At 47.5% G+C, this 27,137-nt stretch overlaps 1 protein-coding gene across 1 annotated transcript; it reads right to left on the bottom strand.

The window, feature by feature from the left end:
- LOC133450374 (SWI/SNF-related matrix-associated actin-dependent regulator of chromatin subfamily E member 1-like) lies at positions 1–27,137 on the bottom strand. Its single transcript, XM_061728943.1, has 10 exons — positions 27,079–27,137; positions 26,925–26,968; positions 26,602–26,706; positions 24,675–24,755; positions 23,144–23,275; positions 21,744–21,915; positions 8,132–8,304; positions 7,004–7,105; positions 4,317–4,626; positions 1–1,768 (listed from the first exon to the last, which is right to left on the bottom strand). The coding sequence occupies exons 1-10, from the start codon at positions 27,083–27,085 to the stop codon at positions 1,566–1,568; spliced, it is 1,329 nt and encodes a 442-aa protein (XP_061584927.1). The 5' UTR covers positions 27,086–27,137; the 3' UTR covers positions 1–1,565.

The raw sequence follows: 27,137 nt of genomic DNA, 5'->3' as shown, positions 1-27,137 counted from the left end.
GGGGCTAACGCCGGGCCCCGCCCCTTCAACCGTCCTTAAGACAAGAAGAAAGGAACATGCAAACGACAAAAGCAACAACTACAACACGGAACACGAGGCGGGGCGTCGTCTGCAGGTGCCGGTGTGCTGGAGACCACTTCCTGTTGGACCAGGACCACTTCCTGTTGGACCAGGACCACTTCCTGTTGGACCAGGACCACTTCCTGTTGGACCTTTACTGTCCGACCACTTCCTGTCGGTCAACTTCCTCTTTGCCGGACCACTTCGTCCCAGACCACTTCCTGTCTGCCGGACCACTTCCTGTTTGTCCGACCACTTCCTGCCGGCCTTCACACGGGCTTCTGTGATTGGCTGCAGCTCCGTAGACATTTATACGCAGACGCCTCATGACACGCTGGAACGTAATCCAGCGTCGCCGCCATCTTGGATGGGTGTCCTCACTCCAGGCTAGCAGGCTAGCAGGCTAGCAGAGACAACCGGAGTCACCGGAGAGCAACTATCGCCCGTATTCCGTACAGCTTACGGTTGAAATAACCGGCGCACTATTGAAACGAGATCGCCTGGTTTTACCTTTCACACGTAAGAACAATAATTTAGGCTATTTTACCATTTATAATATTATATCTCCTTTTGCTTTCTGTAACTCTTTTTAGACATATTCACATATACACTTTTATATGTTATAAATAAATTAATTAATACACTTGTGAAGTGTATTATAGTATAAGTTTAGTATAGTGGATTATTGTAGTCGGGGATAAAACCTTCCTCAGTAGAAATAAACGCACTGGTGGCGCATCGGAGACCCATCCAAGATGATGCAAACAGAAACAAACGCCGCTGCAAATATAAAGAAACCCTGCTGAAAAATAAAAGAAACGCTGCAAATAAAATAAACGCCGCTGCAAATTAAAAAAAAGACGCAAATAAAATAAACGCTGCTGCAAATAAAAGAAACGCTGCAAATATAAAGAAACGCCGCTGCAAATAAAATAAACGCTGCAAATAAAATAAACGCTGCTGCAACTAAAAGAAACGCTGCAAATAAAATAAACGCTGCTGCAAATAAAAGAAACGCTGCAAACAGAAACAAACGCCGCTGCAAATTAATGAAACGCTGCAAATATAAAGAAACGCCGCTGCAAATAAAAAAAAAAACGACGCAAATAAAAAAGCCACAACGGAAGTGAATTACCGGGGACTATTTTTGCCGATGCACCAGTGTTTTTTACGTGAGAGGAGAAGAAGAAGACGAAGAGGACGTAAGAGAAAAGGAAGAAATTAGAAAAGCGAGGAATAAGAAGAACAACGAACGAGAAAATAAGTAAAAATCGCATCGGAGACCCATCCAAGATGGCGGCCGCGTTAGAGACCCATCCAAGATGGCGTCGGTCTACGAGGCGTCTACGTACACGTGTCCACGGCAGCAGCAGCTGGTTCCACTGCGCTGCAGCTGCACCTGATTACCGGCCCGGAGAAGCCCGTCTGAAAGCGTCCAGGGATGGGTTTGTGCAGCACCGTGATGAAGGTCATGATGAAGGTCAAAGGTCGCCGCCGGCTGGGGCTCAGTGGTTGGTTCTGGCCCGGCCCGGGCCCTCCGACGGCTCGCTGGTGGCCGTGTCCTCCGTCTGGGCCGACGTGGTCTCCGAGCCCGTGTTGCTGTCGCTGGTTCCCTCCTCCATCACGCCCTCGGGGACGATATCCTTCTCCTCCGGCGGGCCCTCGCTCCCCGGGGGAACGTCCTGGTCCTCGGAGGATTTCTGCTTCTCTGGAGGAGAAGAAGAAGAACATCAGAGATGGAGAAGAAGAATATGTCTATGTCTTATGTTGTCAGTATGAATGGGAGAATGATGGACCGTTTCCCCCTCCGTCTGGGGGCTCCGGCGGCGCCGGGGGCGCCCGTGGAGGTACGGTGGGGCCCTGGCCCTGCTCGGAGGGCCGGCCCCCGTCCACTGGATGGCCGGTGGGGGGGCGCGGGTGTCTTTTCAGGGCCGGCTTTGCTGGTCCTGCCTCCTGGCTTCCTCTGCTCCCCCTCCTTCCCCCCCTACACGATGCATACGCACATAGGCAAAGGGCGGGGGGTCCGGGTCGTGGGGGGCACTGTCCCGCGTGGCCCGGCACTCCCCGCCTCACGGTTTTAACAGCAAAGTACACACTGCACATTCAACACTTAATAAATACATTTGACAATGACACGTAGTTCGGGAGGGGGGCGTCGGTGTCAAATCAATACTTGGCCCTCCCCCTCCCTGTTTTTATGGCATTAATCACATGCACTCAACACCAGGGGCAGGAGGGGGTCCCACATCACCCGCGTTCCCTCACCGGCCTGGGACAGGTGGGTCGGGATACCCGGGCCCGGCGGGGCTCGCCGTGCAGCCTGGGGTGCCTTCTGGCGGTGCTGGACCCCCCCGGGGAGGGAGAAACGGTGCGTGATTGTGTGTCTGTGTCGGTGAGAATGCGGTGTGGAAGGGTCCTGCCATGGAGGATTTGAGCCTCCATTGCCTGGTCCTGCTCAAGGTTTCTTCCCTCCTAAAGGGGAGTTTTCCCTTGCCACTGTTTGGCTTAAGGTTTTTCTCCCACTAGGGGAGTTTTTACCTGCCATTGTTTATGTAATAACTGCTCGGGGGTCATGTTCTGGGTATGGATCTCTGGAAAGCGTCTAGAGACAACTCTGTTGTATTAGACGCTATATAAATAAAATTGAATTGAATTGAATTGGCAGGACAACAAAATTATATTATACAAAGATGGTTATTATTGGGCCGCAGTGGGTTAAGCAGCGGCTCATATACTGAGGCTACAGTCCTCCTCCTGCAGCGGTCGCAGGTTCGAATCCCGGCCTGCGCACCTTTGCTGCATGTCGTCCCCATTCTCTCTCTCTACCCCTTTCCAGTCTGCATCTTCAATAAAGGGCCACTAGCGCCCAAAAAAAAAAAAAAAAAAAAAAAGATGGTTATTATTATTATTATTATTGTTAGTATTATTATTATGTTTAGTATATCTTATTATTAGTATAGGTATCGGATAGGTGAATGGATGAATGAATGGGATGCCTGGGTCTGGTGCCCTCCGTTGTCGGGCCTGCACGGGTTTCGCCCTGTTGGGGGGTTCCCTCTCTCCGGGCCCGTCTCCGGTCCCCCCCGCTGCCTCTGTGGCGGGGCGCCCCTCTGGTCTTGGAGGGCCACTTTCGTGGGGGGCGGGTGCTCCTGCCCGCGTCGGCTCTGTCTCTCCGGGCAGGCTGGCCCCCTGCCGGGTGGGGGTCGTTGGCCTGAAGGGTGAGGGCCTCCTGGCCGCGTGACCGGCCCGGACCGGGTGGCCGGGGATTGCCTGGGTCGCGGCCCGCCGCCGGTTGCCTCCCTCCTACTTCTCCCCTCTGTGGGGTTGCCGGTGGCCTGGGTTCAGGGCTCTTCCGTGTCGGCCTCTGGTCTCGCGGGTGGCGGGGTTGCCCCCCCCCCCCCACTATAGACACACTTCAGGTGGAGCTTTGTTTGAATTATTACACACTACACACACACACACACACACACACACACACACACACACACACACACACACACACACACACACACACACACACACACACACACACACACACACATAGCCACTCAGTCACATACATATACACAAACATACACAGCCACACAAACATATACATACACACACACACACACACACACACACACACACACACACACACACACACACACACACACATAGACATACACACACACACACACACACACACACACACACATAGACATACACACTGGCTTGTTCACCTGCATGCTGGCTCTCTAGTTTTTGGGTTTAGGTAGCGGTAGCGGTAGCTTAGCTCAGACTGCGATCAGATCTCAAGATTTAGGTCGATTGCTGTTGTTGTTTTGGTGGGCTCCGTGCCGGTTTCGTGTTTTTTTGTTGCAGATTTCCAGTGCTTGACGTGTGTTTCCGTGTGTTCCTGCTTCCTGGATTGGCAGTGGATGTCGTCACCCAAAATCACTGGGTTTGTATGTGTATATTTATGTATGTGTACGCATATGTGTGCGTATATATATATATGTATATATATTAAATATAGTAATAATGCACATATATATACTTTTGGTTTCTACCGTCATGGTATCAATCATTAATATGTGTGCAGACAAGGTAAAAAAAAAAAAAAAGAAGAATATCAGGGATGGAAAAGAAGAATATCAGAGATGGATGGATGGATGGATGGATGATGGATGATGGATGGATGGATGATGGATGGATGATGAATGGATGATGGATGGATGGATGATGGATGAATAAATGGATGGATGAACCTCTACCTGGGGCGGTGCTGGTTTCCTCCTCCACCTCCTTGTTTCCTCCGTCTCCAGCAGGAAGAGTTTTTCCTCCGTGAGTAGCACAGACGTGTTTTTCCTCCTCAGCGAGGACGCAGGCCGGGCCGTCCCTGCCGTCCCTGCCGTCCCTGCCGTCCCGGCCGTCCCTGCCGTCCCTGCCGTCCCTGCCGTCCCTGCCGTCCTTCCCCTTCTCCTCCTTCTCTCTCTCCGTCCGCCGCCGCCGCGCCGCCTCCTCGGCCGCGGCGATGTCGGCCGAGATCTTCTCCATGTCCACCTCCACCTTCATGCAGCAGAGCTGGAGGAGAGAGAGACGGTGAGGAGCTGCTGCAGCTGGACGGTGGCGCCGCCTGGTGGCGCGCCGCCGCGCTGCAGCCGATCATAACCCTGGATTCACACTGAAAGCGTCAAAAATCTCCTGACGCCTGCATCGCGCTGCTTGGTGGATTCACGTGCACATCTTCAGTTTCCTATTTCACCATGGATCACACTTTGGGAACCTTCTTTATATTTTAACGTTATTTCTGGTAGATAAGAGAGAGTTTGATGCTCCTTAACGTTATTTCTGCGTAGATAAGAGTGAGTTTGATGCTCCTTAACGTTATTTCTGCGTAGATAAGAGAGAGTTTGATGCTCCTTAACGTTATTTCTGCGTAGATAAGAGAGAGTTTGATGCTCCTTAACCAGGTCGGTCCTGGATCAACATCAACCATCGGCGTCGGAGCGGATTTGGTCATGATGTTTAAACTGTGTTTTGTGATCAATAAGCACGGTTTTTAATTATTTTGCGTTGGATCGATGTAGCAAATAAAACTAGAAAATTTCCTCGCAGAAATTTGGAGAGTGCCACGGCGGGCTGCTGCCCATTTGTGTACATTGCTGCATTTTTCAGCAATAAAGGTGAAGGACTCAAAACTGAGTCTGATGACACCACACACCACTCTCTATGTCAAAACATTAAAAACTTATAGCATTTACTGATGGTTATTTGCTGTGTGTGTGTGTGTGTGTGTGTGTGTGTGTGTGTGTGTGTGTGTGTGTGTGTGTGTGTGTGTGTGTGTGTGTGTCTGTGTGTGTGTGTGTGTGTAAGGGGGGTATTTAATATATATAAAATATATATATATACATAATAATAATAATAATGATAATAATAATAATAATAATAATAATAATAATAATAATAACATATATACATACATATATATATATATATATATATATATATATATATATATATATATATATATATATATATATATATATATATATATATATATATATAAAATGGGGATCGGCTAAGGTCAAAGGTCAGGTGTCAGATTTCTCCTTTTTCCAGGTTAAAGTATATGAAGTCTGTACTGACTGAGTCATGTGACCAGTTCTGGCTGAATGAGTCAGCAGCTGAGCTCTGGTTGCCCCGGCAACAAGAACCTTGACTTCAGAACCTTCCGGTTTGGCTGTGAGAAAAACCCAGATTTTGGCTTCTGACAAGGTCTCAAATAACTCCGATTTGTGATAAAACCGTAGCTTGTAGCCAAAAAACGAAAACATCGTGAGAGACACAGAACCCGGCAGAATCTGACAGTCTTAATTCTATTCAGATATTCCTTAAAATGAGTAAGTAAGGTCAGTGCGAAGACAGAGTGAGATTATTTTGAAGAAAACTTTCGATTACATTACGGCCAATGGGGACGGAGACAGGTATTCGCGCCGCTTTATCCCCCCCGTTTAAATTTTGTGCATACCCCGCCTGTCAAAGTCACATTTTATGAATCCCAACACCTATGTTTACATTCTGACCAAAAATGATTTGTCTCCTTTTTACGGTTTGGCCGTGAGCTCGAGTTACAAATAAAAATTCAGGTTATTTTTTTACTGTTTCTCGCACTCTAGCTACTGACACCCGCACTCTAGATTTGACAAAAAAGTGATTTCCAGTCCTCACTTGAGTGCTCATATTTTGAAAAGTGTACATCCTAGGAAAACACTGTTTTTTGTTTTGGAGAGAAGAGAAGTTTTCCTATGTTTTGAAGTTTGAATGACATTTCTACGTGCAAGTATGAGAAAGTTAGGTGACTCAGAAAAAAGGTGAATTTTGGCTTTTTTTTTACTTTTTCCCATCCGCTTTAAATGGGTTTTTTTGGCCGTTTTTTTGGGAATAACTAAATTGAGACACACGTTTTGATATCTGATTCGCCTGGGTCCTCCTAGGAGGAGGCGTGCCTCTTGGCGCAGCCGTGGCACTAATCAGACCATCCAGCTCCTCAACCATCAGTTACGTGTTTCACATGAGCAGTTCAGGTAAAAACGACAGTCAAAACAGCAAAAATGTCAGTTTGCTGGATGAAATATATAAATTCCTGATAAAATAATTGTGTTAGTGACAGCTCTGCTCCAGGTGAATGAGTGAACGTTTGTGTGTACATTAAAGTACAATCTGCATTGAGATTTCTCGCTTCGGGAATCCTGGTCTGTGATTGGACGCTGCCTCGGCGTCGCTGCTGCTCATTTGCATAAAGTTGAGATTTTTCAACTTCAAATTGACGCTCTGGACGCCTCCGACGCCTCCGACGCCTCTCGACGCGCGCTTTCATAGAAAATGAAAAAAGGCAGCCGGACGCCTGTGCCTATCCGTTACGCTCTCAGTGTGAATCCAGGGTAAGAGACGTCGTTACCCTCTTCAGCTCGTTGTTGAACGACTCCGTGGCCTCGATGAACTTCCTCTTCTTGTCCTGGTGCCGGTCCTCGATCTGAAGAAGCTCCGCCTCCAGCTTCCTCTGCAACACAAAACACACAGCTGTCAATCAATCCCCGGCCAATCAGAGCTCCGTCACCACTTCCTCCTTTCGGATGAAAACAACCGTCTGATCACAGCGGCGTCCGTTATTGTCTTTGAGAAAAAAACTGATGCTTCATAATCTGAGAGGGTTGATTGATGGTTGATTGATGAATCAATCAGAACGAGGCACCACCCGACTTGTCAGGAAATACCGTTTTGTGTTACTACGGTATCACATATACTAAAATAGGAAATACCGTTTTGGCCTGAATATAAGACGGTGTTTTCTGCATTGAAATAAGACTGAAAAAGTGGGCGTCGTCTTCAATTCAGGGTCTAGACGTTATACCCATCACAACTCTAGATGGAGCCAGATATCTTTAAATGCTGAACTAAACTCCCCAGGACAAAACAAACCCCTGTCCCCAAGAATAAAAATAAAAAATAGGAGTAAGAAATAAAAGAAAAGAAAAGAAAAGGAAAGAAAAGAAAAGAAAAGAAAAGAAAAGAAAAGAAAAGAAAAGAAAAGAAAAGAAAAGAAAAGAAAAGAAAAGAAAATAAGAGAAGAGATAACAGAAAAGGGAGAAACGTAGCGACAAAAGTTGGTGGAAGATCGGCAGGTAAACCGGCAGCTGAGGAGAAGTTATGATGCAAACTTCAAGATGATGATTTGAATGAGGGAAAATAACAGGCTTTTGCGCTCGAATATATTGTTATAATCATTTGTTTCAAATGTACTGTCATCATTTTCTGTATAAAAATTGAATAATCAGATCGTCTTATAATCAGGTCGTCTTATATTCGGGCCGATACGGTAATAACTAAACAGCCAGATCAGTCTCAGAGAAGCTGTTATTCTACGGAGTCCAACGTTCAGCGCTGAGAGATAATTCGATTATTCACTTCCCCACCGGAGCGTCCAAAGGTTCTGGTCCCCGGTTCCCTGTTCCCGGTTCCCGGTTCCCGGTTACCGGTTCTCGGTTCTCGGTCCCGGGTCCCGGCCCCCGGTCCCCCGGCGTCTCACCTGGTGCACCATCAGGGACTGGACCTGGCGCTTGAGGACCTGCATGCGGGCCGTGGTGACGACGGAGCGGACGTCCGGGACCACGCTCTCGCTCAGGATCTCGCTGATCAGGCGGTGGTTCCGCTGGAACCGGGCGGCCGCCGAGTGTTTGACGGAGAAACCGTCGTCGTAATCTGGAGACGAGAGACACAAGAGATGATGGAGGATGAGGAGCAGAAAAGCGTCCACCTTCACCGAGAGCTGGAAGTAAGAGACCGTAGGGGTCGATGCCCAACGAGGAGGCTGTTCCTCATCACCAAGGGCCGTAAATGCAAAGCCTGCTGGGTCTTTGAGTCGTTATGGAGGTTCCTTTGTTTCAAACCATGAGAGTCAGCAGATGTTTAGAGTCCTGTCAACAGGTGATCAGAGACATCTGGAACAACATTCATCCTGGAACAACATTCATCCTGGAGCAACATTCATCCTGGAACATGTCAGCTTGACTCAGTTTTCCCAAGATGCCGCTCAGCGTTAGGGCTGGGCGATATGGACCAAAAGTCATATCTCCATATTTTCTAGCTGAATGGCGATACTCGATATATATCGATATTTTTTCTGTGCCATAATTGGGGTTTCCCCCAAAGCATTATAGCATAGCATCTCTATTAGCATCTCTGTTAGCATCTCTGTTAGCTTAATTTTTTCTGAGGCAAACCCTTAAAAAAACAGTCCGTTTTAATACAAAGCCTCGTGCCAAATGTCACACAGGTACCTTTGTTAAAGTGACACTATGTAACTTTTCCACCTTAATATCATATTTCCAGAGTCATTGTGATGGAACATCAACTTCCAACAGGTTTAATGAACCTCTGTCATGGTCTGAGGGGTCTGTATCACCTTCACTGGCACTATGTAACTTTGAGGAGCATGGTAGGAACCCTGCCACACTAAAAAACTACAAATCGTTACGACTTTGACTGCTTTACGGCATACGTCACTTCCCCCTCCTTCCCGATTCGCAGTCGAGACGAAAATGGGCGGGGCGTGGAGCTCAGAGCTCCGCAGAACCTGTTGCTGCGTTCTGGCTGCAGCAGCTCCACATAACAGACGTGGGGAAAAGATCCTAATGGTTTAACTTTTCAACGGTTTCCTGCTCGGAGGCAGAACCACGGAGGCCAAGTATCTGATATAACAAAGTAAAAGAGTGAAAGAGTCGTCGGCTCGCTTTGGATCGCGGCTGTAACGACCAAACACACAGTAAAGCCTGAATTATGGTTCTGACCTACGACGCAGATCTACGGCGTAGGGTACGTGGCGACACGCAACGTACGGTGCGTGTCGCCACGTACCCTACGCCGTAGGCTCTGCGTCGATTTAACGCAGAACCATAAACAGCCTTAAACCACAAACACTCACGCAGACCGGGGTCGGATCAAAACACGGGTTTTATTCCCCACTTCTCCAGCTAAACGCAGTTGCTGGCCAGCTCTCTGCGGTGCAATTAACCCCAATCTTCAGATAAAACTAGTTTGTTGAGGAAAAAATATTAACTCTTATTTGTAGCTGCAGAGGAAAAAAATAATCTCACGAGGAAAACAAAAATATTGCTCACGCCTCGGAGCCTCTTCAGCATAATATAGCAGTCAAAAAAAGAAAAGAGAAAAGAGAAGTAAGAGGGATACAAAACATGTACTGTATGTTGTACTATTATACTAATTTATTGAAACACATGGGTCTTCAGTAGGCATTAATTATTATTATAATTAATAATAATTAATAATCATTATTTTCTCCATATACTGCTCCCTGGCTTCCTTGTTTAAGGTATCCCGGTAAATTCCAGTTCCTTTCCAGCAGTTTAACATCTTTTTTTTTGCGTTCTATCTGTTCACTTGGTGAAACAGAAAAGTGTCCCGTCTCCTATCATCAAAACAAATGTAGCGACGGGACAGGATCTTTCCGGCAGTACGCGCTGGTGCTCATGGGAAACGTAGTGTTCTTTCTGGTAAAACAATACCGCTTTTGTCCAAAAGATGTCGCCAAACTCAGAAAAGCTGAAAGTTACGTTGTGCTGCTTTAACAGAGGTCTGCACAATATCAACATGTATAAAACAAATGAAATAAAAATAAACTTCCTGCATATATAGAATAAAAATGCTTCTTGAATAAAATAAAACAAATATCCCTTTCCTGCATAACAATTAAATTAAAATACACTGTAATTAATACAATGTAGACAGTAACAGGCAGACCTTTCCACTGAGGTTGACAGTTGTGACAATAACAAAACATTTGTGCAAATCTCAAATAAAACATTCAAGTCAATTTGTCACAAAATAAGCTATATCAAAATCATAATTTTTATTTATTTTTATTTTTTTAAATCGATATAAAGGAAATTGTCTCGTACCATCTGTGATGGACTGGTGACCTGTCCAGGGTGAACCTGCCTCTCACCTGAAAATAGCTGGGATAGACTCCAGCAGACCCCCGTGACCCCGTGACCCCCGTGACCCCGCAAGGGATAAAGCGGGTATAGATAATGGATGGATGGATGGATGTCTCGTACCATATCGCGTTTGAAAATATATCGATATATATTAAAATCTGGATATATCGCCCAGCCCTACTCAGCGGCGCCGCTTCTCTCCCGTGGCCACCAGAGGTCGTCTCTGGATTTGTCTTGGGGACTTTACCTTCCAGGAGTCCGAGTCTTCCGGTCCTGAGACACTGAAACTGAGGTTGGAGTCGGTCGTCTGTCATCCTGACGATCTCTGCAGGTTAGCTGCTAGCAGGTTAGCTGCTAGCTGCTAGCAGCTCGCCGTCGTACAATGTTTTTCACTTCCATCCATTTTTCTTTTTAAACGAACGATAAACAATTTAAATGAATACCAGATTTACAAATCTCCATCTAACAAAGACATGCAGGACCTGAACTTGGAGCCGTCTGGAGCCTCCAGAGAACCGAGTGATTTAGATGTTGATGTCCGAAACGTCCTAAACCTAGAGTCGTAAACCTGCCGTCTGTCCGTCTCCGGCGTGTAGAAGCCGGTCCAGGTGGTTCTGACCTGGAGACCAGACCTGGTTCTGACCTGGAGACCAGAGGTGGTTCTGACCTGGAGACCAGACCTGGTTCTGACCTGGAGACCAGATGTGGTTCTGACCTGGAGACCAGATGTTTGCAGCGGCTGCTCATCAGGACCCCGTTATTCTTCTTTCTGACTCACTTCTGGAAACCAGACCGCTGCTTTCGCACCTACAGCCGTAAATCTTTGCTGGTGTTGTTTCTACCGACGTCCTGGAAACGGCAGCTGTGAGTGACGAGCTGCTGCCGTTTCCAGATGTTCCAGACTGAAATCCTCCCATGTTCCAACACGGATCCGATGCTGGTACCGATGGAGGGATGGATGATGGATGGATGATGGATGGATGATGGATGGATGATGGATGGATGATGGATGGATGATGGATGGATGATGGATGGATGGTGGATGGATGATGGATGGATGATGGATGGATGGTGGATGGATGGTGGATGGATGATGGATGGATGATGGATGGATGATGGATGGATGGTGGATGGATGATGGATGGATGATGGATGGATGATGGATGGATGGTGGATGGATGATGGATGGATGATGGATGGATGATGGATGGATGGTGGATGGATGGTGGATGGATGATGGATGGATGGATGATGGATGGATGGTGGATGGATGATGGATGGATGGATGATGGATGGATGGTGGATGGATGATGGATGGATGATGGATGGATGATGGATGGATGGTGGATGGATGATGGATGGATGATGGATGGATGATGGATGGATGATGGATGGATGATGGATGGATGGTGGATGGATGATGGATGGACGGTGGATGGATGGTGGATGGATGGTGGATGGATGGTGGATGGATGGTGGATGGATGGATGATGGATGGATGGTGGATGGATGGATGATGGATGGATGATGGATGGATGATGGATGGATGGTGGATGGATGATGGATGGATGATGGATGGATGATGGATGGATGATGGATGGATGATGGATGGATGATGGATGGATGGTGGATGGATGATGGATGGATGATGGATGGATGATGGATGGATGATGGATGGATGGATGATGGATGGATGGTGGATGGATGGATGATGGATGGATGGATGATGGATGGATGGTGGATGGATGATGGATGGATGATGGATGGATGATGGATGGATGATGGATGGATGATGGATGGATGATGGATGGATGATGGATGGATGGTGGATGGATGATGGATGGATGATGGATGGATGGTGGATGGATGGTGGATGGATGATGGATGGATGATGGATGGATGATGGATGGATGGTGGATGGATGATGGATGGATGATGGATGGATGATGGATGGATGGTGGATGGATGGATGATGGATGGATGGTGGATGGATGGATGATGGATGGATGGTGGATGGATGATGGATGGATGATGGATGGATGATGGATGGATGGTGGATGGATGATGGATGGATGGTGGATGGATGGATGATGGATGGATGGTGGATGGATGGATGATGGATGGATGGTGGATGGATGATGGATGGATGATGGATGGATGATGGATGGATGGTGGATGGATGGATGATGGATGGATGGTGGATGGATGATGGATGGATGATGGATGGATGATGGATGGATGGTGGATGGATGGATGATGGATGGATGGTGGATGGATGGATGATGGATGGATGGTGGATGGATGATGGATGGATGATGGATGGATGATGGATGGATGGTGGATGGATGGATGATGGATGGATGGTGGATGGATGATGGATGGATGATGGATGGATGATGGATGGATGGTGGATGGATGATGGATGGATGATGGATGGATGATGGATGGATGGTGGATGGATGATGGATGGATGATGGATGGATGATGGATGGATGGTGGATGGATGGATGATGGATGGATGGTGGATGGATGGATGATGGATGGATGGTGGATGGATGATGGATGGATGATGGATGGATGATGGATGGATGGTGGATGGATGATGGATGGATGATGGATGGATGATGGATGGATGGTGGATGGATGATGGATGGATGATGGATGGATGATGGATGGATGATGGATGGATGGTGGATGGATGGATGATGGATGGATGGTGGATGGATGATGGATGGATGGTGGATGGATGATGGATGGATGATGGATGGATGATGGATGGATGATGGATGGATGGTGGATGGATGATGGATGGATGATGGATGGATGATGGATGGATGATGGATGGATGATGGATGGATGATGGATGGATGATGGATGGATGATGGATGGATGGTGGATGGACGATGGATGGACGGTGGATGGATGGTGGATGGATGGTGGATGGATGGTGGATGGATGGTGGATGGATGGATGATGGATGGATGGTGGATGGATGATGGATGGATGATGGATGGATGATGGATGGATGATGGATGGATGGTGGATGGATGATGGATGGATGATGGATGGATGATGGATGGATGATGGATGGATGATGGATGGATGGTGGATGGATGGATGATGGATGGATGGTGGATGGATGGATGATGGATGGATGGTGGATGGATGATGGATGGATGATGGATGGATGGTGGATGGATGATGGATGGATGATGGATGGATGATGGATGGATGATGGATGGATGGTGGATGGATGATGGATGGATGGATGGATGGATGATGGATGGATGGTGGATGGATGATGGATGGATGATGGATGGATGATGGATGGATGATGGATGGATGATGGATGGATGATGGATGGATGGTGGATGGATGATGGATGGATGGATGGATGATGGATGGATGGTGGATGGATGATGGATGGATGATGGATGGATGATGGATGGATGATGGATGGATGATGGATGGATGATGGATGGATGATGGATGGATGGTGGATGGATGATGGATGGATGGATGGATGATGGATGGATGGTGGATGGATGATGGATGGATGATGGATGGATGATGGATGGATGATGGATGGATGATGGATGGATGGTGGATGGATGATGGATGGATGGATGGATGATGGATGGATGGTGGATGGATGATGGATGGATGGATGATGGATGGATGGATGGATGGATGGATGGATGATGGATGGATGGTGGATGGATGATGGATGGATGATGGATGGATGATGGATGGATGATGGATGGATGATGGATGGATGATGGATGGATGATGGATGGATGGATGATGGATGGATGGTGGATGGATGATGGATGGATGGATGGATGATGGATGGATGGATGGATGATGGATGGATGGTGGATGGATGATGGATGGATGATGGATGGATGATGGATGGATGATGGATGATGGATGGATGATGGATGGATGATGGATGGATGATGGATGGATGGTGGATGGATGGATGGATGGATGATGGATGGATGATGGATGGATGATGGATGGATGATGGATGATGGATGATGGATGGATGATGGATGGATGATGGATGGATGGTGGATGGATGGATGGATGGATGATGGATGGATGATGGATGGATGGATGGATGGATGATGGATGATGGATGGATGATGGATGGATGATGGATGGATGATGGATGGATGATGGATGGATGGTGGATGGATGGATGGATGGATGATGGATGGATGGTGGATGGATGATGGATGGATGGATGGATGATGGATGGATGGTGGATGGATGATGGATGGATGGATGGATGATGGATGGATGATGGATGGATGATGGATGGATGATGGATGGATGATGGATGGATGATGGATGGATGGTGGATGGATGATGGATGGATGGATGGATGATGGATGGATGGTGGATGGATGATGGATGGATGGATGATGGATGGATGGATGATGGATGGATGGATGGATGATGGATGGATGGTGGATGGATGATGGATGGATGATGGATGGATGATGGATGGATGATGGATGGATGGATGATGGATGGATGGTGGATGGATGGATGATGGATGGATGGTGGATGGATGGATGATGGATGGATGGTGGATGGATGATGGATGGATGGTGGATGGATGATGGATGGATGATGGATGGATGATGGATGGATGATGGATGGATGGTGGATGGATGATGGATGGATGGATGGATGGATGGTGGATGGATGATGGATGGATGGATGATGGATGGATGGATGATGGATGGATGGATGGATGGATGATGGATGGATGATGGATGGATGATGGATGGATGGATGATGGATGGATGGTGGATGGATGGATGATGGATGGATGGTGGATGGATGGATGATGGATGGATGGTGGATGGATGGATGATGGATGGATGGTGGATGGATGATGGATGGATGGTGGATGGATGATGGATGGATGATGGATGGATGATGGATGGATGATGGATGGATGGTGGATGGATGATGGATGGATGGATGGATGATGGATGGATGGTGGATGGATGATGGATGGATGGATGATGGATGGATGGATGATGGATGGATGGATGGATGGATGATGGATGGATGATGGATGGATGATGGATGGATGGTGGATGGATGATGGATGGATGGATGGATGATGGATGGATGGTGGATGGATGATGGATGGATGGATGATGGATGGATGGATGGATGATGGATGGATGGTGGATGGATGGATGGATGGATGATGGATGGATGGTGGATGGATGATGGATGGATGATGGATGGATGATGGATGGATGATGGATGGATGATGGATGGATGATGGATGGATGATGGATGGATGATGGATGGATGATGGATGGATGATGGATGGATGGATGATGGATGGATGGTGGATGGATGGATGATGGATGGATGATGGATGGATGATGGATGGATGGTGGATGGATGATGGATGGATGATGGATGGATGATGGATGGATGGATGATGGATGGATGGTGGATGGATGGATGATGGATGGATGGTGGATGGATGGATGATGGATGGATGGTGGATGGATGATGGATGGATGGTGGATGGATGATGGATGGATGATGGATGGATGATGGATGGATGGTGGATGGATGATGGATGGATGGATGGATGATGGATGGATGGTGGATGGATGATGGATGGATGATGGATGGATGATGGATGGATGATGGATGGATGATGGATGGATGATGGATGGATGGATGATGGATGGATGGTGGATGGATGGATGATGGATGGATGGTGGATGGATGGATGATGGATGGATGGTGGATGGATGATGGATGGATGGTGGATGGATGATGGATGGATGATGGATGGATGATGGATGGATGATGGATGGATGGTGGATGGATGATGGATGGATGGATGGATGATGGATGGATGGATGATGGATGATGGATGGATGGATGATGGATGGATGGATGATGGATGGATGGATGGATGGATGATGGATGGATGATGGATGGATGATGGATGGATGGATGGATGGATGATGGATGGATGGTGGATGGATGATGGATGGATGGATGGATGATGGATGGATGATGGATGGATGGTGGATGGATGATGGATGGATGGATGATGGATGGATGGATGATGGATGGATGGATGGATGATGGATGGATGATGGATGGATGATGGATGGATGGTGGATGGATGATGGATGGATGGTGGATGGATGATGGATGGATGGATGGATGATGGATGGATGATGGATGGATGATGGATGGATGGTGGATGGATGATGGATGGATGGATGATGGATGGATGGATGATGGATGGATGGATGGATGATGGATGGATGGTGGATGGATGGATGGATGGATGATGGATGGATGGTGGATGGATGATGGATGGATGATGGATGGATGATGGATGGATGATGGATGGATGATGGATGGATGATGGATGGATGGATGATGGATGGATGGATGATGGATGGATGGTGGATGGATGGATGATGGATGGATGGTGGATGGATGGATGATGGATGGATGGTGGATGGATGATGGATGGATGGTGGATGGATGATGGATGGATGATGGATGGATGATGGATGGATGATGGATGGATGGTGGATGGATGATGGATGGATGATGGATGGATGATGGATGGATGATGGATGGATGGTGGATGGATGATGGATGGATGATGGATGGATGATGGATGGATGATGGATGGATGATGGATGGATGATGGATGGATGGTGGATGGATGATGGATGGACGGTGGATGGATGGATGGATGGATGGATGGATGGATGATGGATGGATGGTGGATGGATGATGGATGGATGGATGGATGGTGGATGCTGGACAGCCACCTGCGTCCAGCATCACCGGATCTCTGTCCCACGGAGAGCCGTTCCAGAGCTTCTCTCCGTTCGTCCGTGTCCTGAACCTGTGACTGCCGACGCTTTAAGGCTGGATTCTGGTTCTGCATTAAATCCACGCCGGGCCTGCGCTGCAATGAGCCTCCCAAGCCGCACGCCACGCCGTGCCTGACGTGCTCCTCCCAAAAACTACGACCCAACACGGCCCCGTGTGTGTGTGTGTGTGTGTGTGTGTGTGTGTGTGTGAGGGGGGGTATTTAATATATATAATATATATATATATATATATATATATATATACACCATGAACCGGTTCCCAGCAGGATTGGGGGTCGGCTAAGGTCAAAGGTCAGGGGTCAGATTTCACTGAATTCTTTGATGCGTCTCCATTTTACAGGTTAAAGACTTTAGTGACTGAGTCATGTGACCAGTTCTGGCTGAATGAGTCAGCAGCTGACTTTTGGTTGCCCCGGCAACAAGAACCTCACTTAAGAACCTTCCGGTTTGGCTGTGAGAAAAACCCAGATTTTGGCTTCTGACAAGGTCTCAAATAACTCAGATTTGTGATCAAACCGTAGCTCGTAGCAGAAAAACGAAAACATCGTGAGAGACACAGAACCCGGCAGATTCTGACAATCTTATTTTTTTCAGATATTCCTTACCTTCTTTTGAAGAAAACGTTTGATTACATTACAGCCAATTAGGCAGGTATTGGCGCCGCTCTAGCCTTCCCGTTTAAATTTTGTGCATACCCCGCCTGTCAAAGTCACATTTTATGAATCCCAACACCTATGTCTACATTCTGACCAAAAATTATTTGTCTCCTTTTTACGGTTTGGCCGTGAGCTCGAGTTACAAATAAAAATTCAGGTTATTTTTTTACTGTTTCTCGCACTCTACCAACCGACACCCGCACTCTAGATTTGACAAAAAAGTGATTTCCAGTCCTCGCTTGAGTGCTCATATTTTGAAAAGGGTACATCCTAGGAAAACACTGTTGGTGTTCTAAAGAGAAGGGAAGAAGGTGACTCAGAAAAAAGGTGAATTTTGGCTTTTTTTTACTTTTTCCCCTCGCTTTGAATGGGTTTTTTTGGCCGTTTTTTTGGGAATAACTTTGGGAAAAATGGGAATTTCAACACCAAAAGTCATAGCACACTATTCCCGATCAAGCCGCACGTTTTGATATATGATGCCCCTGGGTCCTCCAAAATCTGTAGGAGGAGTAGCGAACCGAAATCTGAGAAAATGAAAAAAAAAATAAAATAAATAAACGCGCAGAATAACAATAGTGCCTCTGAGGCACTATTGTTATCCTGCACTCCTCCTCCATTGCTATGGCATCGCTATGGAGGAGGAGTGCCTCTTGGCGCAGCCATGGCACTAATAAATATAGTAAATACAGTCATCACAGTAAACAGGTGCATTGTTCCCCCTATAGGCTGTTTAAAAACTAAATAAATGATTTCAGGTATCTGTTTGATTTGGCCCTACAGGGAAAAGTGAACCTTTTCTTAGACGGGAGAAGCTGAAACTCAGCATGAAGAGGATGGTGAGGGTTCGCCAGAATGGCCTTTGCCCTCCGAGCGGCTCTGGCTTGATAGAAATAATCCAGATCATTCAGGCTCATGCCAATTGTTTTCTGGCAGAGTTTGACAACATTCCTCAGCTTGTTTTTATTTAAAATGCTGAGGTTACCAAACCAGCAGATCAAAGCAAAAGTTAAAATAGACTCAATAAAAGATGAATAAAACATTTTAAGAAGCTTCTTATCGACGTTAAAACATCTCAGTTTTCTCAGATAAGACCATCGCTGATTTGTCTTCCTACAGAAGCGTCTGAGTTGATTCCAAAAGACAGTTTGTTGTCCACGATGGTGGCTAGATACTTATACTGGCTGACGACTTCCACTGCTGTGCCTTTAAGAAAGGTTTGAGTTGTGACAGGCGAGAATCATGTCCTTTGTTTTTGACACATTGAGTTGCAGGTAAGAGTTATCACACCATCTAACAAAATAATCAAGGACAGGTCCAGGGCCCACCTCCTGGTCCTGCAGGAGGCTGGCAATCACAGAGTCATCAGCACATTTTATTATAAACCTTGACTGGAACACGCTCTTACAATCATTGGTGTAGAGCATGAACAGTAGAGGTGACAGGACTCACCCCTGGGGCGAGCCTGTGGAACACAGCAGGGAATCAGACAGGGTTTCAATGACACGGGTTCTCTGCGGCCTCATTGTCAGAAAGTCGACTAACCAACATATGGTTCCTAAATCAATGCTGGGTATTTTTGATAGCCTCTGAGCAAGAATATGATTGATAGGCAAATTGGAGTGGATCAATCATTGTCTGTGTCACAGAGAGCAAGCTTTTTTCCACCATGCGCTCAAAACTCTTCATCAACACTGAGGTGAGGGCCACAGGGCGATAATCATTCAGTGTCTTTGGTGATGATTCCTTCGCCACTGGGACAATAATGGACTCTTTCCATAATGAGGGAACTTTGTTCAGTGACAAGGACCACTTAAGTAGTCGACCACTGATACCATCAGGCCCATGACTTTTCTTAACGTTGGTCTTTTCAAAAGTGCTCCACACAGGGATTTCATCTATCTGAATCTGACTGCTTACTAAAGCAGCCCTGAATACTAATAATGTTTGCAGGCCGGAGCTTCGGGAGCTGCGTGCTGGCCTGCGGCCCTGGTCCCCTCGCACCCCCGGTCATCCCACCGCTGCTTCCACCTGCCTGCACCACTTGCCACTGTTTGGCTGAAGGTTTTTCTCCCACTAGGGGAGTTTTTACCTGCCATTGTTTATGTAATAATTGCTCGGGGGTTTATGTTCATGTTCTGGATCTGGAAAGCGTCTGGAGACAACTATGTTGTATTAGACAGTTCACCAGAAAAATCCTTTGAGTGAAATCTCAGATAGAACTGATTTAGTTATTTTCCCGGGGTAAGATCAGATTTGAAGAACTCAAACGTCTGCCGCTGAAGCTAACCCGCCCACGCGTGTGCATGTACGCCCCAGCAGCAGCAGCAGCAGGGCAGACTCCGTTAGAGACTCGGTTAGCGGCGGCGGCGCCCGGCCCGCCGGCCCTAACGAGAGCCATACGTGCGGCGGTGCGGCCCCCTGGGACGGCGGCCCTAACGAGAGCCATACGTGCGGCCCGCGGCCCCGCGGCCCCCTGGGACGGCGGTTCTGGGGTGTTGCTCTTATCTGCAGCCTCCCCGTGCATCGTTAAGCGGTGCTGAAACGCAGCCAGGCCTCAGACACGCATCATTTCCCGGAGGTGGGCGTAGCGTCTCGTCTGCTGACGGACGCCTGCGTGCGTCACTCTTCACAACAACCCCGAGAAAGAATGTAAATCTCATAATTACGGCTAAAAACCGACGCCAAGAATACCTACAAGATGTAAACACGAGAACCAAACAAGCAGCTCGTGTTGTCCCGCCGCTGCAGCGCTGATGCATGCTGGGTAGGATTGTGCAATCTGAGGCTGCGCCGCGGTGAGACCGCAGGAGTTCTTACTAGAGATGTTGATCTGATCATGTTGTTTCAGACTTCGGAATGGATATATATTTTATTCTGATTATTTTGATCAGCGCATCAAACAAACGATGTAAAAAACAACCGGCGTATCAACAAGCAACAGGTCGAGCGTTAGATCTCCATCCTCCTAAATGTGTTACAACCAGGGGTAAATAATACGGTACAGGGGGATCAAACTATGGAATACATATTCCCATTTAGCAAAAAAATGCTTCCCTGTACAAGGTTTTAAAGGATGTCTGAAACACCACTTAATACGTTAATCAGGTTTGTAAAATAGCGTTTTTCCATCTCCGTAATATTGCAAAGATTAGGAAAATCCTCTCGCAAAGTGATGCAGAAAAACTAGTTCATGCGTTTGTATCTTCTAGACTGGATTACTGTAATATGTTGTTAGCAGGATGTCCAAGTAATTTGCTGAATAGGCTCCAGCTGATCCAGAATGCAGCAGCACGAGTGCTGACAGGAATCAGCAGGAGAGACCACGTCTCTCCAGTGTTAGCGTCGCTCCATTGGCTACCTGTAAAATTCAGAATTCAATTTAAAATGTTATTACTTGCATATAAAGCCCAAAACGGCTTAGCTCCGCATTATTTGCAAGACCTGATAGTGCCTTATGTTCCTGGCAGAGCTCTCTGTTCTCGGAGTGCAGGTTTACTCGTAGTTCCTAGAGTATCCAAATGTTCCCTTCCGGGTTCTTACGTCCCTAGTTCCTACTGTCCGGTTTCTGCCCCCCCCCAGGTTCTCCCCCCCAGGTTCTCCCTCCGGGTTCCTACCGTCCGGGTCGTCGGCCGGCTGGATGCTGACGTACGGCTCTCCCTTGTCCAGCCGGGACTGCCGTTGGCGACTCTCCTCCTCCAGCGCCGCCTCGGCGCGGCTCTTGGCGCTGACGTAGGCCAGGTAGGCCGGAGAGTTGTGGTACGCCTTCATGCTCTCGTTGTACTCGATCTGGAGGAGGAGAGGACAGCGATGACGGGGAACCGGAGGAGGAACACACTAACGGAGCTTTTCCACCAGCACCTACTCGTCCCGACTCAGTTTGGTTCTTTCCCACCAGCCGAGGTTCTAAGCGGCAGCAGAAGTCTGTTTCGTATGGAAGAGAATCAGGGCCAGGCAGGAGAAAAATAACAATAATATTTTAGAGGAGGACGTTTTTTTTTCATTATGCACTTTGAGAAAAAAGTCTAAATGTCGAGAAAAAAGTCGAAATGTTGAGAAAAATATTGAAATGTCGAAAATAATGTTGAAGTACAATTTTGAGAATAAAGTCAAAATCTCGAGAAAAAAGTCGAAATGTAGAGAAAAAAGTCGCAATGTTGAGAAAAAAGTCAAAATGTTGAGAAAAAAGTCAAAATGTTGAGAAAAAAGTTGAAATGTTGAGAAAAAAGTCGAAATGTTGAGAAAAAAGTCCAATTTCAAGAAAAAAGTCGAAATTTCGAGAAAAAAGTCAAAATGTCGAGAAAAAAGTTGAAATGTCGAGAAAAAAGTTGAAATGTCGAGGAAATAGTTAAAATGTCGAGAAAAAGTCGAAATGTCGCGACAAAAGTCAAAATTTTGAGAAAAAAGTCAAAATGTCGAGAAAAAAGTTGAGATTAATGTTTAAGTACATTTCAAGAAAAAAGTCGAAATGTTGAGAAAAAAGTCAAAATGTCGAGATTAAAAAAGGAAAAAGGAAGAAAAAGAAGAAAAAAAAGGGAAAAAAAAGAAAAAAAGGAAACAAAAGGTCAAACATTTTTGAAGAAGCTCCAGGAGCCACTAGGGCGGCGCTAAAGAGCCGCGGGTTGACGACCCCTGGTCTGGACATTTCTCTTGCGGGACGGGAGAAGACCCTAAATCAATGCATCTCTATTATTGTGCACCGTGCGGGCATGAAATCTCAGAGTTTTGCAAAATTTTGCAAAATGACTAATTACCCGATTTGTCGACTAATCGTTTCAATAGTCGGTGACTAGTCGGCTATTAAAATAGTCGTTAGTTGCAGCCCTAGTCCCAGCAGCTTCACTTCAACCTCCTACTTCTGAATTGTAGTGGAAAAGAAACCAGAGTAGGTTCTGGTGGAAAAGCCATAATCCGACATGTGGACCTGGTTTGGTCCAGCGAGGACCGGACGACAAAGTCGCCCGTCAGAATCGACCCCCCCGTCAACCACCAACACCCCCCTGGTAAAACAACCAACCTTCTCTGCTTCGTAGTCATTCAAATAATCCTGTTTCTCCTCATCAGTGAGGTCTCTCCACATGCCACCGATTATCTTCCCAATTTCCCAAAGCTTCAGATCGGGATTGGAGGCTTTTACTTGGTCCCAGACCTGGTGACGAGAACCAGACATGGGTGCGGGGTTGGGCTGGCCGGGAGGGCTAGTAGCCCGCTGAGCTCTACGGTCACAAACCAGAGGAGGCCGTGTGCTTTAAGCTGAAGAAGAAGCCGGACGGACGGCTGCCCGGACGCCACAACGCGCCACAACATCATCAACATCCTCAATAGTACAGCAGATTAGTGAAACAATACTTCACTTTGGTAAAGAAGCAGAACATTTGGCACAGATTCTCTCCAAGGTCTAACTCTTTTGGAAAAAGGCGCGTGCCACTCAAAATTCCAAGATGGCGGCCCCTAAAATCCAAGATGTCCGCCCGAAAACGTGCTTTTTCCTTTATAACTTTATAACTTGAAATGCCTTGGTTCTAAGCCCCATAAATATATTAAAGTTGAATATAAAGTTGGGTATTGTGGACATTTCGGTACCAAGTACATGTCTGTATCCTATACAGTTCTTGAGATACAGCATATAGAAATTTGTATACATGTCCGCCCGAAAACGTGCTTTTTCCTTTATAACTCGAAATGTCCTGGTTTTAAGCCCCATAAATATATTAAAGTTGAATATAAAGTTGAGTATTGTGGACATTTTGGTACCAAGTACATGTCTGTATCCAATACAGTTCTTGAGATATATAGCATACCCGGAAAAGTGAGAATTTTTCCAGATTGATTGTTGTTACGAGAATATGGATTTATGAAAATGTTATGTTTCATAACCTGATACTTTGCACAAGGACTCCAAAATAATCCAAACACTAATCCAAATAATCCAAACACGCAGGTTTAACTAAGCCGGATAGGCAGACAAAGCAGCGCACTCGGCCAGAAGGTTGAGGCTTGAAAAAAAGGCCGCCATCTTGAAATTTTGAGCGGCATGGACCTTTTTCCAAAAGAGTAGACCTTAGAGAGAATCTGTGCCAAATGTTCTGCTTCTTTACCAAAGTGAAGTATCATTTCACTAATCTGCTGTACTAGTACTATAACAACAATCAATCTGGAAAAATTCTCACTTTTCCGGCTATATACAAGTTTCTATATGCTGTATCTCAAGAACTGTATTGGATACAGACATGTACTTGGTACCAAAATGTCCACAATACCCAGCTTTATATTCAACTTTAATATATTTATGGGGCTTAGAACCAAAGCATTCCGAGTTATAAAGGAAAAAGCACGTTTTCGGGCGGACATCTTGGATTTTAGGGGCTGCCATCTTGGAATTTTGAGCGGCACATGGCTTTTTCCAAAAGAGTTAGACCTTGGAGAGAATCTGTGCCAAATGTTCTGCTTCTTTACCAAAGTGAAGTATGGTCTTGAAACCATGAGTTAACCTGCTGCACCACAACATCCTCAACCACAGAGCAAGTCAACGGTTCGCGTGTACGTACCTTCCGGCTGTATCTCATGTACGGCATCAGCGGCTTGTCGGGCGGCTTGGGCGGCTTGGGGATGTTGATTCCAGAGGAATTCTGGGAAAGAGAGAGAGGAACAGATTCATACTGATGCGCGGCGGCGTTCATCACTGCAGGCGTAAAAGTTAAACGTCTTCTTTTTGTGTAAAAACATAGTCTGATCACAGCAGACGGATACGACCCAAGAGGCAACCCTTTAAGCAGTACTGGACATGACGACAGGCCGTGGTCTACACTCGTTATAGCACGGCTGAGGGCCGTTCTCCGGCTCGACGCTGACGGAGACTCAGGTCTGCGAGGGTGAGGGTGAAGGGATGATGGGCGTGTAAGGGGGGCGGAGCCTCCCGTCTGAAGATGCGCGGCGTGAGATGGATCAGCTCGGCGTGAGATGGATTAGCTCGGCGTGAGATGGATCAGCTCGGAGTGAGATGGATTAGCCCCGCGTGAGATGGTTTTGCTCGGCGTGAGATGGATTAGCTCGGATTGAGATGGATCAGCTCGGCGTGAGATGGATTAGCTCGGCGTGAGATGGATCAGCTCGGAGTGAGATGGATTAGCTCGGCGTGAGATGGATTAGCTCGGAGTGAGATGGATCAGGTCGGAGTGAGATGGATCAGGTCGGAGTGAGATGGATTAGCTCAGCACGGCGTGAGATGGATTAGCTCGGCGTGAGATGGATCAGCTCGGAGTGAGATGGATCAGCTCGGCGTGAGATAGATTAGCTCGGCGTGAGATGGATCAGCTCGGCGTGAGATGGATCAGCTCGGCGTGAGATGGATTAGCTCGGCGTGGCGTGAGATGGATTAGCTCGGCGTGGCGTGAGATGGATTAGCTCGGCGTGAGATGGATTAGCTCGGCGTGAGATGGATTAGCTCGGCGTGAGATGGATCAGCTCGGCGTAAGATGGATTAGCTCGGCGTGAGATGGATTAGCACGGCGCGGCGTGAGATGGATTAGCACGGCGTGAGATAGATTAGCTCGGCGTGAGATGGATTAGCTCGGCGTGAGATGGATCAGCTCGGAGTGAGATGGATTAGCCCCGCGTGAGATGGTTTTGCTCGGCGTGAGAGGGATTAGCTCGGATTGAGATGGATCAGCTCGGCGTGAGATGGATTAGCTCGGCTCGGCGTGAGATGGATTAGCTCGGCGTGGCGTGAGATGGATTAGCTCGGCGTGGCGTGAGATGGATTAGCTCGGCGTGAGATGGATTAGCTCGGCGTGGCGTGAGATGGATTAGCTCGGCGTGGCGTGAGATGGATTAGCTCGGCGTGAGATGGATCAGCTCGGCGTGAGATGGATTAGCTCGGCGTGAGATAGATTAGCTCGGCGCGGCGTGAGATGGATTAGCACGGCGTGAGATAGATTAGCTCGGCGTGAGATGGATTAGCACGGCGTGAGATGGATCAGCTCGGCGTGAGATGGATTAGCTCGACGTGAGATGGATTAGCTCGGCGTGAGATGGATCAGCTCGGCGTGAGATGGATTAGCTCGGCGTGAGATAGATTAGCTCGGCGCGGCGTGAGATGGATTAGCACGGCGTGAGATAGATTAGCTCGGCGTGAGATGGATTAGCACGGCGTGAGATGGATCAGCTCGGCGTGAGATGGATTAGCTCGGCGCGGCGTGAGATGGATTAGCACGGCGTGAGATAGATTAGCTCGGCGTGAGATGGATTAGCACGGCGTGAGATGGATCAGCGCGGTGTGAGATGGATTAGCTCGGAGTGAGATGGATCAGCTCGGCGTGAGATGGATTAGCTTGGCGCGAGAGGGATTAGCTCGGCGCGGCGTGAGATGGATCAGCTCGGCGTGAGATGGATCAGCTCGGCGTGAGATGGATCAGCTCGGCGTGAGATGGATCAGCTCGGCGTGAGATGGATCAGCTCGGCGTGGGGGATTCGTACCGTCGCCCGGCTGTTGCTGCTCTGGCTCCCTCCCAGCCGGTAGTTGTTGTAGGCCAGGTGGCTGTACGGGTTGTAGCCCACGAACCCGGCGCTGGTGGGCATTTGCTGACGGACACAAATGAGACAGGAACACGCATGAAAGATGGCAAAAAAGAAAAGAGGAAAGAAGCTCAAGACCAAAACAAGAAAGAAAAAAGCAAGTAAAGGAACCAATGAAAGAAGCTGGTAAAATGCAAAAATTAATCATTTGCATTCGTGCTGGAGCCGTAAAAATAAAGGTAACTGTAGCAACCCCCAGATGGCGGCAAACACCGGATACTTACGGTTGTGGGTGCGGGGGGAGGCGGGGGGGCGTAGGACGGCCTCTCTGATGGGGAAAAGAATATCAGTCATTCAGACGTGTAACAGGTAAAGATGGTGAAGTGGTGACCCCCGCCGGCAGGACGGGGTTCTACACGACCTGTTTACGGTTCTTACTTGACATTCTTGCCAGGGAGTTGGGGGGTCTGGTCCTCTCACTGGGGAGTTGGGGGGTC

Source organism: Cololabis saira, chromosome 1 (genome assembly GCF_033807715.1).
Source record: "Cololabis saira isolate AMF1-May2022 chromosome 1, fColSai1.1, whole genome shotgun sequence".
NCBI lineage: Eukaryota > Metazoa > Chordata > Actinopteri > Beloniformes > Belonidae > Cololabis > Cololabis saira.
The sequence above is the reverse complement of the archived record's forward strand: the minus strand, read 5'-3'. Positions and strand labels throughout refer to the sequence as shown.